Genomic DNA, 16,943 nt, shown 5'->3' on the forward strand with positions numbered 1-16,943 from the left:
AAAACTTTAAGTAGTTAAAATACATCATGGTACCCACTTACTAATACTACACACTACAATATCCTCTAGAGGTTTCTCTCAATATGGTACAGTATACAAAAATCACTACTGTTACTGCAATTGTCAATTCCACCTTATGGCAACTCAAAAGAAATATAACGGGAATAAATTAATAGCACACAGATCTATATGTGTCAAAGTAAATTGTGTTCCACATAACTTTTAATGGCTGATTTTCAGAAGTAGATGGCTACGTTTGTTTTTCAAGGTGCCTGTAGATGGACCCAAACCTTGACTTTTCAGTGAGCATCTGAGCATGCCAAATGTTTGCACCACGCAGGAATCAAGTAGGGTAAGACATTCTCCAACTTCTCAGTTTTCCATAGTTAAACTATTAAACAAAACTGGGGTAACTATGAAAATAATGAAGTTTAATGGTTTCTCTTCTACTTTCTCAACCTATAATTCAAAAACAAACTCACTTGTGACCCTGCGGGTTCCCCAAACTGCAATTCTTCACATAGATAAGCACTACACCACCAAGGTTACTCGGTCAACCTCTACTATTTAAAAATTCAAAAATATTACATAATGGATTTGATAAACAATACATTTTCAAGTTAATTATGTGACATTCATCCTGCTTTTAGCATTTAACTTTCAGTGCCACATTTTATTCTTTAGGTTGACCAAATATCTTTAAGTGTTTGGTGTCACTTGAAAGTGACATTTATGAATTGGATTTCTCTAAAACTGATAAATATTTATCAATGTAAGAAGTCTGTTCAAAACTGTATGAAGACACATTAGGAAAAATGCACACTGAACATCTATAAAGACGATAGGATATAACAAGAAAAATTTCACTTCAACACTTTAAAAAATGTAAGAATTTTAAGTTGGGAGGGAAAAGATAAGTTGGGAATAATTTAATAGCACAGAGCTACCTGAATTGGGAATTTGAAGTTATAATCACAATCATGCTTTCATTGTACAAAATCACTTCCCAATTATTTCATTTGATCTTCAACATCCACTCTTCCGAAGGTCATACTTACCTTTTCAAATGTCCCAAGAGAAGGTGTCCATTATCAAACTGCTTGTTGCAGTGCATTATGGGGCATAAAATAGGTTTCACAGACACCTGAATTTGACCTCCTCTTCGGAATGAACTTTTCGCTCCAGAATGAACCGTGCCTGTTTTGAGTCCTGCAGCAGAATATAAATTCTTAAGTTCCTACTTCAGATACTTGTCCTCTGGGCTGGGAGCCAAAAGAATATCTATTAAGATATAACATCAAATAGATGTTCCTAATTGTCTACGAAGTGCTTATAAACCTCTCCTATAATGACATAACCTAAAGGTATATAATGTTATTTGGAACACATAAAGTTGTTAGCATGTCTAAGTAATATTTCTTTAGGGGGAAAAATCCATTTCCTTAAATTTGAGTATCAAGAAATATTAAAAATCAAATGCCTTAGGAATTCAGTTATTCTACAAAAGCTTCTACTCTCCTCCTTTCTTTTATATGTATTGGCAGTTATTTTCTTCCCTCACTTTCCCTTTTAATTATGTTAAATAAAGGGTTAGTATTGTGGGAAACTGACACTGCGGGAAATACGATTGGGACTTATTCCCTGACTTGTGCAGAGGGAATCTGGAAAGCTAGTACTCCACGGTAGGAAAGCCACCACTTTGGTGAGTTAGAGATGTAGTTCAAGTACATTTTCCTGCGTTAACTATCATTTCCAGTTTCTCCCCCTTAAAGCTATGCTGCCTTAAAGTGAGCACATGGTTCATTCTGTCTACCTACAGAGGCAGACATTCTTATTTGCTCTATCTCTTCCCGCCACGGCATCCAACACCTCTCATTCCTTCCCCCAATAGCAGATGGGCATAGAGGAACTTTATCCCCCCGGGCCTGGATCCAACATGTTTGCCATAAGACTGAATTTTTTGGCTTGGCTATATTAATACTGTCTTTAAATTTGCCAAGACAGCTTTCAATGTATAGAAAATAATCATGTTGCCCCTGTAGCTCTTTTGAATTTAATTATATAAAACAAAAGGGGATTTGAAGGATATAAAAAGGCTTTTTCCCAGCTTTTCCCCTCCAAATATATGTCAAGATGTGGGACACTGCTTGTAATGGTAAATGATTGTCAAGTTATCTCCCTGAACACATCAGCCATCCAGAGCAAGCAGATTACTGTCTGGCCCACCACAGGAAGGGGTCACTCCCTGCTGGTAAGGACTGTGGATTGCATTCCCTGAAAGGCTCAGAATAAATCAAACCACCAGCTCAAGAGTGATCAAGGTTAGGCTGCCATCACGAATCTAGGATGCATCTTGTCACATGTGTACCCTTAATCCCTCCTCTTCCTATAGCATGGACATCCCTAGATTGTCTCCCTCCCAATGCTGTACTGCCTATGGTACAACCCCTTCCTGTGACGTAGGTCATTACCTGTAATCAGAGGGCTTGTATGCCCCCAAAGATATATAAGCTTTGGTTAGAAATAAATCGCTCTCTCCTCCATCTGTGCTCTGCGTGGACCTGGCTGTTGAGATCATGGCTGTCCAGGAGGTGAGCATACTACCATAAAATGTGTCTGACTCAGTGCAAGAGTGGAGACTCAGAGTGCATCGTTTGGCAACAGAACACCCCCCTGCTGAGGGGTATGGGGAGGAGACGAGCTAATCAGGGTGCAGGGTAGCAATGATGAAACACATAACTTTCCTCTAGTTCTTTAATGCTTCCCTCCCCCAATATCATGATCCCAATTCTGCCTTGCAAATATGGCTAGACCAGAGGATGTAAATTGTACAGATAGCAACTTGAAACACAGGGAATCCAGGATAGATGACTTCTTCAGGACCAGCGATGAGAGGGGCGAGGCCTGGAGTGTGAAGGGAATGTGGGGTAGAAGAGGGAACCAATTACAAGAATCTAAGTATAGCCTCCTCCCTGGGGAATGGACAGCAGAGAAGAGGGCAGAGGGAGACGTCGGACAGGGTAACTTATGACAAATCTATAATAATTTATGAATTATGAAGGGTTCAGGGGGGGGAATGAGCAAACGATATTGAGGGCTAAAGTAGAGGGCAAATGTCTTGAGATTGATGAGGGCAACAGGTGTACATAGGCACTTGACTCAATGGATGTATGTATGGACTGTGATAAGAAAGGTACGAGCCCTCAATAAAATAATTTTTTAAAAAGAATAATGAGGGTAACAAATGTACAAATGTGCTTTATACAATTGATGTATGTATGGATTGTGATGAGTTGTATGAGTCCCCAATTAAAAAAAAAAAACACTTTAGCATCATAAAAAATATCTGACTCCTTTATTGTACCTTCTCTCCTATGACTTTACTAAAATCTTTATATATTATAACCATACGATTGTGCCTATGGACCCATGATATATTGTTAGAGGCTGGTCCCCCTGACATGCTATATTTACAGAGCACCTGAGTTCTCTTAAGAACCTGAAAATTCTGTTAAGCCATCTAAATATGGGATGGGGTTGATGAAAGTGTAAAAATCAGGAAGAAAAACAACAGTACATTCCGAGGAATAAAACTATTGATCAATCAGCTCCTTAAAAAAGTCCCGATTTTTGGAAAGAATGCATGACAAGCTAGGGTATACGGTTTTCGGCTGCCATGTGGCTATTTCGCCAGGATATGAGTTTTATCAATGGTGTCCCACTTTATCAATGTTAAACTCTGGTCACCTTACGCAAGTATCAGTAATAAATTTCTAGAACACAAAGAGATTTAGTTATTGTTCTGTGTTCCTTCTTCAAAATCATTTAGAAAACTTTGCTATTATCTTCTCTTCACTTTCTATTATGTTACAATCTTCATCTCTTGCATTCATAATCTTGGGTGAGTAGTCACATAATTTCTTTTATTGTGAAAATACACACAGCAAACCCCACATCATCTCAACCTCTCTGAGTGCAATTTAGTAATCATGATTACGTTCTTCAAGTTCTGCACCCATTCTCACTATCCTTTTTCACCAATGGCCTCCTAACTCCAAGTCCCCAAACAACACCTCCGCTGTTCACCTCACACCCATCTCTGAGTACCACTAAGCAGCTTAGGTTTCTATATATTTATGTCATGTAAGTAGAATCATATTTTCCTTTACTGATTTTTTATAACAGCAGTTTCCAAGGTTCCCTCGTGTAGGGACATGCACATCAGAACCTCAATTCTCTTTATGACCCAGTAGTATTCCATTGTGTCTATTATCACGCAATTCTGATAGGTTAATCCACTGTTCGAATTCTGTTTCTAGGGAAAACTTTCAATGTATAATATGTGAGAGAAAATTTAGAATTATCAGTATAAACATAAACATTGTAAAAGATCCATAACTTATTTTTAATATAGAACACTAATGAAACCTAAATTTGTGATATAGTTATCAAAGGTGGAGGCATTTCTCACTACATGACTTTCTTTACTGCCAGTTGCTACAAAGAATCTAAGAACATGTCTTCAGTTCTTGCCCCCTGCATTTGGAGAGTAGAGACCAGGCTTAAGGAATGGCCAGAAGGTAGACAGTGAGCTCTATAAGCTGAAAAAGTCAGGATGGCAGTTATGATATTTTAGAAAAAAGAAATACTATGTCTGATTGAGTCCTGTTCTCTATAAACACTTGCTTGTTATAGTCAATCATTATGAACTTGGATGTCTTCACCCAATTCCCGAAGACAACTTTCTGCAATGACCTTAGCCTTACATTTGACTGACCTGAGCTTGTAAATAGCTTCAATTGTAGGTAGCCTCAAACTTCTCATCATGGCTATCGACTTTCACTGGTGTCCCCTGACTGAGCTTGAAAGATAAGTTTCTAGCTGTGGATGGTGTGGTTTCTGCCAGCATATATCACTGACTGTATGTTGGCTTCAACTCCAAAGTCACTTGGTAGTACAATGTCAAGACTGCCACAAGTGCTTGATGTTCTGGTATGGTGAATTCAGTCTGAGTTCTTGCTAGGGGGATTTGGAGAAACATATAATTTTTTTTGAAACATATAAATTATCTTTGATTGCTATTTCTTGTGGATTATTTTACTCAAATGCCTTGAGTATTTCATACAACAGAAAACTGGGTATTTATCTTGATGGCAGTTTCTACAATGTCCCTAACCATTTAACTAGAATAGAATATAGTAAGAGGGATGCAAAACATTAATGGGAAAAATTCCATAATTTTTCAACACACTTTTTGAAGCACCTTCATATCTTAACACATATCCCCAAATGGTTTCTACGAGGGTGTACCAAAAAAAAATTTTTTAAGCTATGTAAATTTTTTTACAAAGCAAACTAATCACCTTCATTACACTTAATACTTTGGTCAAATCTGCAATTCCATTTTTGAAAATACTTTTCAAACTCATTTCTTTGGATGGCTACAAGCACCTCCCTCGTTGTTTTATTCGCCTCATCTAAGTCATCAAATCGTTGTCTTTTCAAGTCCCTCTTCATTTGTGGAAACAAAAACAAGTTGCATGCAGCAAAGTTAGGTGAGTATGGTGTGTGGAGCAAAAGAGGCATGCTGTTTTATGACAAACTGGCCCAGAGATGGCTGCATGAGCAGGTGCATTACTATGGTGGCAAAACCAGCCCCCATCTGCCACATTCAGGTTATTTTTGTCCCTCACTGTTATGCAATCTTTTCAGAACCTCTAAATAGAAAGTTTTATTAACAATCCGACCAGGGGGAATGAATTCCAAATGTACTACAAGTTGAGGCTTGCTATCAATAGACATTTCACCTTTTTTGACCTGAGAAAACCACTCATACATCTGAGTTTTTCCCACAGTGCTGTCCTTATAAATTGTGTTCAACACCACACCAGTTTTTGTGGCATTTTTCCCAAACAGAAAATAAAATTTCATAGCTGCACACTGAGCTCTTCAATCAGCCATTACAAAAAATGAGTTTTGAGTGAAAGTGCTTTTACGAAAAAATTCACGGTGACCAGGGAACCTTCCCAGGTGACGCTACGGGGTGCACTAACACACAGAAAGTTGCTTGATGCTCACCTAGTGGGGAAAAATGAATATTATGAAAGCTGAACTCTGCAGAGAGCAATTCCAGTGGTGGTGGGGGGACATCCCCTTGTATATGCTTAAAATCTCAAACTGCTTTATCATTGAGTTAGATCTTATTAGGGCTAAAGAAATAGGGAGGTAATTAAAATGCCATACTGTGTATAAGTAAAATGTATTCTGATAACAAAGAATGAGCAACATAGCTTTAAGCATATTTTAGTATTAACGATGCATAAATAACGCTATACCTTTTTATTGATTTATTTTTAATGCAGCCAACTATGACACCATATGTGTGGTAGTTACATAATCTGGTACCAACTTGAGACTATTAAAAGTGAAGGGGTGGTCTAGCCTGTTAATCAGGTCACATCTTGATTACCTCATATGAAGGTGCTACAGAGATAAAATAGCTCCCTGGAGGCCAGATGCAGCCAACTATGACACCATATGTGTGGTAGTTACATAATCTGGTACCAACTTGAGACTATTAAAAGTGAAGGGGTGGTCTAGCCTGTTAATCAGGTCACATCTTGATTACCTCATATGAAGGTGCTACAGAGATAAAATAGCTCCCTGGAGGCCAGATACACTGACACTCTCTGCTTCGTATTCCTGATGACAAGCCACATGGACACACGCTGATGGAGCCAGAGCCCTGGAGCTGGAGGAGCCATATGGAGACCACACCAAGCACTAAGATGTTTCCACTGCCACAGGATCAATAAGACTTTCTACCCACTGGCCTTTGATCTTTCTGCACTCAGTATCATTGCATGTGTTGCATGAATCTAAAGAGGAATTTACATACTGGTACTGGACATAAGGGCTAATATAGGACTTATGGACTTGATCTGGACTAGGCTGGGATGTTTTCTAAATATTTAATTGCTCCTGTATTTAAAGCTATTTCCTATACACATAAGTGTCCATTAATTTGTTTCCCTAGTCTACCCTGACTAAGACAATATGCAAATGAACCAAATATACAGCTCTGTATGAAGAGTTCAAAATTAGACAAAATATAAGGTACTTTTAATTAAAGAACTATATTAAAACAGAGAAGTGCTTTGCAATAGATTAAGTAAGTATCTTAAGATACTTAATTTTATCTTTTATAATTATACAAATTAATTTCTATTTCTTTATGAATTATCGTAGCACAAAAATCCATTTTATGGAATCCCACCATACCAAATACAGCCCAATAATTCCAAACTTCATTTTCCATTGTTTGTAGGGGCCAACCAAAAAGCTAAGCCCACAACTAAAAAATAATTTAACTGCTGACCTAACTTGAGGCGCAAGTCATCAATGGGCAAGGGTAACCTAGAAAATGCCAATCTTTCCAATATCATAGATTCAGATAATGATTCATTTGTTCCCAACAGACTGCCCATGGAACAATATAATCAGATGCTCAGAATTTGTATGAGTAGTTTTCCTAACTTTTCATAATGGGAGTTTGCATTTGAGATCATCGTTTTTGTACTTCCCCTTATAGAGTATTATTTACCCCTTTCCCTAAATTACCACCTATCTACCCTCTAGCCATAACTTCATTTTCTTCCCTTTCCTGGTAATCATCAAAGCCTATTTCTTTTTTTATTTATTTTATTCGGGGCTCGTACAATTCTTATCACAATCCATGCATACATCCATTGTGTCAAGCACATATGTACATTTGTTGCCCTCATCATTCTCAAAACATTTGCCTTCTACTTTAGCCCTTAGTATCAGTTGCTCATTTTCCCCCTTCCTCCCCACACCCCCGTCCCTCATGAACCCTTAATAATTCATAAATTACTATAGTTTTGTCATAAATTATACTGTCCAACATCTCCATCTACCCTCTTCTCTGCTGTCCATTCCCCAGGGAGGAGGCTATATGTAGATTCTTTTTTTTGTTTGTTTAACATTTTATTAGGGGCTCGTACAACTGTTATCCCAATCCATACACACATCAATTGTGTAAAGCGCATTTGTACATCGTTTCTCAAAACATTTTCTCTCCATTTAAATCCCCGACATTAGGTCCTCATTTTTCCGCTCCCTCCCTGCTCCCCCCTCCTGCATGAGCCCTTGATAGTTTATAAATGGGTATTTTGTCATATCTTGCCCTGTCCGACGTCTCCCTTCATCTACTTTTCGGTTGTCTGTCCCCCAGGGAGGAGGTCACAAACAGTTCCATGTAATCGGTTCCCTCTTTCCTACCCATTCTCCCTTTACCCTCCCTGTTTTGTCGCTCACACCACTGGTCCTATAGGGCTCATCCGTCCTGGATTCCCTGTATTTTCAGTTCCTATCTGTACCAGTGTACCTCCTCTGGTCTCGCCAGTCTTGCAAGATAGAATTCGAGTCATGGTTAGTGGGAGCAGGGAGGAAACCTTTAGGAACTAGAGGAAGATTGTATTTCTCATCATTGTTACATCGCACCCTGACTGGCTCCTCTCCTCCCCGAGACCCCTCTGCAAAGGGATCTCCAGTGGCCTACTAATGGGCTTTGGATCTCCACTCCGCACTCCCCCCATCATTCACTATGGTAAGATTTTTTGTTCTGATGATGCCTTACACCTGATCCCTTCGACACCTCGTGGTTGCATAGGCAAAGCCTATTTCTTTCTATAAGAAACCTTTATCTTGATTTTTTTTTAAATAATAGTGGTCTCACACAATATTTATACTTTTTTCACCAACTAACATCACTCAGCATAATGTTCTAGAAATTATATAAACAAGATATTTGTATTATTATTATTATTATTAAACAATTCAATAGTTTAATCACATCAAAAAGAGACGTACAAACATTACCACTATCAGTTTTAGAGCATTTTTTTTTTCATTTTTGTGATCAGCGTTATTCTTTAGTGATACATGGTATTCCACTGCGTGTATGCACCAAAGCTTGGTTAGCTATTCTTCCACTAATGGGCATTTAGCTTGTTTCTATCTTCTTACTATTGTAAATAATGCTGTGATTAGCACACACATATATATCTGCTTATGCTGTGTTTTTTATATCTGTATATATACTAAGTAAAGTAGTTGATGGGTCTTCTGGTATTTCTATTCTCAATTGTTTGAGGAAGTGTCATACTACTTTCCATTATTGTTCTAAGATGCTCCTGAATGTGAATTAAAAATATTCTGGCAATCTACAGATCGGGAATTGGCGATAAGAGCAAATTACAGGTGCAAGAACCATTAAATGTCAGGCTTCAAAATGAGAAACTCATGAAATACAGGAATTTTAGAAGCGATCTGATTAACCATAAAGCCATAGGTCTAGCCAATTTGCCTAATAAAATCATCTAATGATCTAAAAACTGAAGATGAAGGGGAGTTCCAGAGATCTGTTTAAAAAACTCCCAGGTGATTGAAAGCCTATATATTGTGAAATTACACACGTTTTAAAACCTTCACCAATTCAGGAATTTCCATGTGTCCAATTCAGTAACACTGATTATTCTTCATGTTATCTTTTTACAAATTACCTTACTAATTACATACAAACAATATCTATCCCTTATGCCAAATTCTCCCTTTCCCTTTTACCCCCAATAATCAAGTTTATGGAAAAATTGAATGAAAAGATAATTTTTCCATGAACTTTTTGAAACCCCCTTGTAGATTTGCTTATTTCATAGGCACATAAACGAGACCATACAGTGTTTGTCCAATTTGGCCAGGCTTGTTTCTGTTCAACAGGCTTTGAGGGTTCACATGTTGTGAAACAAATCAAGATATCATTTTTCTTTATGGCTGAGTAATATTTTATTGCAGGCGTATGCCATATTTTCTTTATCCATTCATCTGTTGATGGACATTTAGGTTGTTTCCATCTTTTGGCTACAGTGGACCCTGGTACATGAGTTCCTTTTCGAATCCCTGTTTTTACTTAGTGTGTGTTTAGGACTAGGATTGCTGGATCATACAGCAATGCTGTATTCACTTTTGTGAGGAGCCACCAACTCTTCTACTCAGTGAGCGTACCATTTTACATTTCCCCAGCACTGGGTGAGTGACCCAGGTTCTCCACACCTTCACAGTTATCTTTCTCCTTTGTTTTTTAATTTCATGGAGAGGTAAGAATTGTCATTCTAATGGATTAAGGTGATATTCTACTGTAGTTTTGATTTTCATCTCCCTAATGGCAGTGAGTGATTTTGAGCATCTTTTCATGTGCTTGTCCGTCATTTGAATATAGCCTTTGGCAAAATGTGTTTCAGTTTTCTGTCCATTTTTTGACTGAGTTGTCTGTGGAAAACTCCCAGGTGATTTTGATGCAGTTAAGAAGAAACCTCTGAGCTAGAAATTAACGCCTTCAGCTGAGAACTAAATGTACAAAGGGATTTCAAAAAGTTCATTGGGAAATGAATTTCCTCACAAAACTTCTTCACGTCTCCTCATTCCTCAAGAAGTTTGTTTTTAATTATAAACTTTTAACAGATCATCACAAATAACAAAACCATTTCCCTTAATTCCTAAGCATATTTTATTGAAGCAGATCTGGCATGTCAGACCTTTCGTTCATCTGAATGAGTTGGATTTGTATTTCAAGTTCTAAACTTCCTTTCTATGTTCAAGAGACACATATTTATAGAATGCCTCAATATAACATTCAACTAACATTGACTAAAACATCTCTCTGCTGAGCATTCTTTTTAGGCATTGATACTAAAAAGGATTAATAAGACTTGGTCCAGGTCCTAAAGAGCATAAAAGACAGACATGTAAACCTAGAGATCAAATTAAATATACACAGAATTAAAGAAATGTATAAAGATAAATGAATAAAGTAATCAAAAGAGGCTGAGCAGCCAAACTTGCACAGAATAACTGAACTGGCTTATCACATAGCGAGAAATCATACACAGTGGCCATCCTAACTCCACAACTTCTAGTCCTCAGTGTTCTCTGTGGAATAAATCTTAGTCCTTAAGTAAATTCTAATTCTTGTAATCTATGTGTATACTGAAAATCATTTTTCTCTAAAGATAGCTAAACACAACAATAAAAAGCAACCTGTTAGGCATCAAAGAACAAAAAATCCTATCATTGTGTGCTCACCTCCCCGATGTGATCACTGAAGACAAATGCGTACATAAGCTAATGTGGTGAAGAAAGCTGATGGTGCCCGGCTATCAAAAGATAGAGCGCCTGGCGTCTTAAAAGACTTGAAGGTAAACAAGTAGCCATCTAGCTCAGAAGCAACAAAGCCCACATGGAAGAAGCACACCAGCCTGTGTGATCACGAGGTGTCGAAGGGATCAGGTATCAGGCATCATCAGAACGAAAAATCCTAACATTGTGAATGAGAGGGAGTGCGGAGTGGAGACCCAAAGCCTATCTGTAGGCAATTGGACATCCCCTTACGGAAAGGTTGCGGGGAGGAGACCAGCCAGTCAGGGTGCAGTGTAGCAACGATGAAATACAACTTTCTTCTAGTTCCTGAATGCTTCCTGCCCACCCACCCCCACTATCATGATCCCAATTCTACCTTACAAATCTGGCTAGACCAGAGGATGTACACTGGTACAGATAGGAATTGGAAACAGGGAATCCGTTCAGGTGATGATCCCTTCAGGACCAGTGGTGAGGGTGCAGATGCCGGGAGGGTGGAGGGAAGGTGGGGTCAAGAGGGGGAACCGACTACAAGGATCTACATATAACTCCCTCCCTGGGGGACGGACAACAGAAAAGTGGGTGAAGGGAGACACTGGACAGTGTAAGATATTACAAAATAATAATTTATAAATTATCAAGTGTTTAAGAGGGAGGGGAAAGGGGGGAGGGAGGGGGAAAAATGAGGAGCTAATGCCAGGGGCTTATGTGGAGAGCAAATGTTTTGAGAATGATGAGGACAATGAATATACAAATGTGCTTTACACAATTAATGTATGTATGGATTGTGATAAGAGTTGTATGTGCCCCTAATAAAATGATTTTTTTAAAAAAGCAACCTGTTAATTATTTTCCTGGTTTCCTTGAGAGATATATTTGAACATCAGCAATTACTGACTACTCTTTATCCCTGGGAATCTACATTTAGATAACCATCTCATACAATTAAATCAAAGCATAGATTCACATTCTAAGATGCTCATTCCAATGTTACCTATAATTGCACAAAGTTCATTGCAACTTATATCTCCTGACTAGAAGCGAATGTCTAAGTAAATTTTGGTACACACTTTGACTAAGTATAAGATTTCTCAGTAATCTGAGGGCAATATTTTAGTATCAGAGCAACTAAACTGTAAAACAAATACAATAACAAGGAGTAATTTGATCCATATAAAACTCTATCTGAATAGTATTTTTACAAAGCTAAAAAATACTAGGTGAGATAAAAAAAATTGCTAAAAAAAAATCATAGAAAACTTTCAGAACTAAAATACTTTCAAAAAGTGAAGTTATTGTTTCTTGACCTACTCTCCAACTAGGTCTATATATATTTCTGTGTATAACATTTTCAATCTTTGGTCCAATAGGAAAGTAAGAAGAAAGAGAAAAAGACATTTAAAAGGGGGAAGAGTTTGCCACATATAATCAGATTGGGAATTAAGAGGGGAATATATTTTGAGAAGCTGCCAAAGCCTGCTAAATGCTAATAATATAAATTATTATACTTCTTTTATAAGTGGTAAATTGATTTTATTCAAAGAACACCCTGACCCTCATGAAAGCTAGCCTAGAACTGCAAGATATAGTTTCATTAAAGTTTGTAATTAAAACTTGTATTAGATTAGTAATCTAAACTCACAGAAAAAGGTTTTGTGTATACCCAGACTTTAAGAGTTCAATGGAAGTGGCTTTTCTACAAGACAGATAAAAAAGTTGCCATGGTGAGCTCTTTAAAATTCCACCAAATGAGATGGTGAGGGAGAAGTGTTCCACAGCCAACTAAACCTACTGCCACTAAGTCTACTCTGATTCATAGCGACCCTTTATGGAGTTTCCAAGGCTTTGCAAATCTTGTGGAAACAAGAGTTTCATTTTGCTTCTAAGGAGCAGCTGGGTGGGTTTGAATTGCGGACCTCACTGTAAGCAATCCAATGCACCTAACAGCGCCACCAAGGTTCCTTGTTCCAGTTACTCCCTCCAGAAAATCTCAAGTTCTGAAGAAGCCTCTCACATGGACTTGTCCTTACAAAATATACCACAAGGGTTACATAGAAGAACAAGTAAGTACACATAATCCTTCCAATAATTTGAATTCCATCTCTGTAGAGAAGTCTTCCATGACCTCAACATCCTGTTAACGCAGCCTCCACCAAGCCCTGGGCAATTTCATTTACATATATTTATCATAGCTTCATTTTACATCTACTCTTGCAATTAATGTCTGCTAGTACTCACAGAGGACACGAATATTACTCCCTGGGTCAACTTTGCATACTATTATATTCCTAGAAGTAGCAGAGCAACTGTATACAACTGTGCATTAACTACATGAAACTCAAAACGTCCTTTTGGCAAAAAAAAAAAAAAAAGCAATTGATAAAGCAGGCCATTATGAAGTACCATTAAAACGAAATTTGAAAAAAAAAAAACCCAACGAAATTTGAATACCTTCTATGCTTACTATTAACAACTGAGTAAAACAAATGTACTTTTGACCTTAAGCTTTTGTGGGAGCTCAGAAAATTAGTGTTCTACTCTAATCTCTGAAAAATACCTGACATTTTTAGCCACTGGTCCACACAGAGTCTTGCTGCTTCAGTATCAGAATGTCCTTGAATAAACTCCAATTCTTGTAATCCATGAGCATGCTGAAAATCAACTTTCTCCTAAAGACAGTTAAAAGAAAAGAAAAAAATCAATTCACCTGTGGTTACTTTCCTTGAGAAAAACAGTTTTCACAGATCGGTGATTGTCAAATAATGACTATCTGGGACACTACTTCCAAATAACATACATTAAGATACATAACTACACTAAATAGTTACCTCAGAATTTAATCAAAATATAGATTCATGCTCTAAGATTCTCATTCCAATGTTAGCTATATATGCACCAAGTCCACTACAACCTACATCTCCAGGCCGAGGTCACTGTTTAAGTAAATTATAGTATATGCATTTGCTGAAGTATTAATCAAGATTACTCAATAATTTGGGAATAACAGTTTAATATTAGAGCAGCCACACAGTATAAAGCAAATATGTTAACAAGGAATAATTTCAATTTATATAAACTGTATCTGAATACATTTTTCTCCACTCTATTTTTACTTTTTAATCATTTTTTGGGTAACTAAATCATAGAAATCTTTACTAAATAAAACTTTATCAAAATGTGAAACTATTGTTTCTCAACGTATATTCCATGTAGGTCCATGCTAGTATTTTTTTTAAATCATTTTATTAAGGGCTCGTACAACTCTTATCACAATCCATACATCCATTGTGCCAAGCACATTTGTACATTTGTAGCCATCATCATGCTCAAAACATTTTCTTTCTACTTGAGCCCTTGATATCAGCTCGTTTCTCCCTGTCCCTCCCTCCCTCATGAATCCTTGATAATTTACAAATTATTATTATTTTTTCATGTCTTATATTGACCGATGTCTCCTTTCACCTACTTTTCTGTTGCCCGTCCCCCAGGGAGGGGGTTATATGTAGATCCTTGTGATCGATTCCACCTTTCTGCCACCTTCCCCTTCCCCTCCTGGTATTGCTACTCTCATTATTGATCCTGATAGGTTTATCTGTCCTGGATTCTCTGTGTTTCCAGCTCTTATCTGTACCAGTGCACATCCTCTGGTGTAGCTGGATTTGTAAGGTAGAATTGGGATCATGAGTGGGGGGAGAAAGCATTAAAGAACTAGAGGAAAGTTGTATGTTTCATTGGTGCTATACAGTAGCCTGACTGACTTGTCTCCTTCCCAAGACCCTTCTGTAAGTGTGTGGTAGTTACATAATCATTTGTCAATTGAGGATTAAGAATGTAGGGGTGGAGTCTAGCCTGTTAGTCAGATCACAGCCAATAAGGCCTCTGTGTGGGCATGACCTTCCCCTGAGAATTCTGGGAGTTGTGGTATTTCCTCCTTGGAGGTGGGTGACTCTCAGCACACACCCTGGGAGACATAGCAGCTGACAAGCCACATGGACCCACCCTGATGCAGCTCTGGATGCTGGAGAGGCAATGCAGAGACCCCTGCCAGCACTGATATGTTTCCAATGCCACTGGATCCAAAGACTCTCTACCTACTAGCCTGTGATCTTCTACCGGCATCATTGCATGTGTTTCGAGAGTTTGAAGAGGACTTTATAGAGGGGCTAATATCACACTTATGAACTTGATCTGGACTGGGCTGGGATGCTTTCTCAATGTTCAATTGCTCTTGTATATAAATCTCTTTCTTATACACATATGCATGTTGATGAATTTATTTCTCTAGTCTACCCAGACTAACACAAAGGGGATATCCTGTTACCTACAGATGGGCTTTGGGTCTCCACTCTGCACGCCCCCTTATTCACTATGATTTTTTTGTTCTTTGATGCCTGATACTTGATGCTATCAACACCGTGTGATCACACAGGCTGGTTTGCTTTTTTCCATTTGGGTCTTGTTGCTTCTGAGCTAAATGGCCGCTTGTTTATCTTCAAGCCTTTAAGACCCCAAACGCTTTATCTTTGGATAGCTGGGCACCATCAGCTTTCTTCACATTTACTTATGCACCCGCTTTGTCTCCAGTGATCGTGTATGGAAGGTAAGCATCATGGAATGCCAGTTTAATAGAACAAAGTGTTCTTGCATTGAGGAAGTACTTGAGTGGAGGTTCAATGTCCATCTGCTGTGTTAATACTAAACCTATAAATATATGCACATAGATCTATTTCCCCATCATCATATATAAATATATTTACATATGTACATGCCTTTATTTAGACCTCTATAAATACCCTTTGCCTCCTAGTTCTTTCCTTTAGTTCCTTTTACTTTCCTCTGTATTCTATACCACTGAGCAGTTGATTCTGACTCTATTAATATGCTAAAATAGAGACTACAGAAATATAATAAAAATCATGAGATGTTATCATTATAAAAATGCAGTCCTTATCCCCACTTTGTAAATCTCCAGCTCTGTCCCTTCCCAGATTAAGGCCAAAAGCCTTCAAAAATAAATGATATTGTGAAATCCCAAAGTTAAGTGATAGGCAGTGAGTTTGGTTTATGGACCTATTTTACCTAACTCTTCAACATTCTATCCCTTAAAGCAGCAGTTCTCAACCTGTGGGTCATGACCCCTTTACAGGGGTCGCCTAAGACCTTTGGAAAAGACATATTTCTGATGGTCTTAGGAACCCAGACATGGCTCCTCTATCCGTCCCCGGGAGGATCTGCCGCATGCAGAGACACCCACATACACTCGTACCCAGAGTGAAGACTGTTACCCATGCTACACCATGCTTCAAGACAAAATTTCATTGATTTGTCATTAGAAATAAATATTTCACAATATATAACTACATAGTTTTTGTGATTAATCACTATGCTTTAAATATGTTTAATTTGTAACAATGAAGATATATCCTGCATATCAGATATTTACATTACGTTTCCTAACAGTAGCAAAATTACAGTTATGATGTACCAACGAAAATAATTTTATGGTTGGGGGTCACCAGCACATGAGGAACTGTATTAAAGGTTGCGGCATTATGAAGGTTGAGAACCACTGCCCTATAGTCATTTGTCAGTACTGAGGGAGTTGTTAAAAGTAGTTAATTTGAAGGTAAACAAGCGGCCATCAAGCTCAGAAGCAACAAAGCCCACATGGAAGAAGCACACCAGCCTGTGTGATCACGAGGTGTCGAAGGGATCAGGTATCAGGCATC

At 38.0% G+C, this 16,943-nt stretch overlaps 1 protein-coding gene across 2 annotated transcripts in view; it reads right to left on the reverse strand.

The window, feature by feature from the left end:
* The window catches only part of ZNF451 (zinc finger protein 451), a 97,119-nt gene that overhangs the window by 50,774 nt on the left and 29,402 nt on the right, over positions 1-16,943 (reverse strand). For both annotated transcript variants that reach the window (XM_045294921.1, XM_004696334.2), the window contains 2 exons: positions 13,772-13,883; positions 1,059-1,209 (listed from right to left, as the gene is read on the reverse strand). In XM_045294921.1, the coding sequence (XP_045150856.1) occupies positions 1,059-1,209; positions 13,772-13,883 (263 nt within the window). The remainder of the gene's footprint in view (positions 1-1,058; positions 1,210-13,771; positions 13,884-16,943) is intronic.

The sequence above is a fragment of the Echinops telfairi genome, unplaced genomic scaffold, assembly GCF_000313985.2.
Source record: "Echinops telfairi isolate 266 unplaced genomic scaffold, ASM31398v2 ScPeMD7_3533;HRSCAF=4204_1, whole genome shotgun sequence".
Lineage (NCBI taxonomy): Eukaryota > Metazoa > Chordata > Mammalia > Afrosoricida > Tenrecidae > Echinops > Echinops telfairi.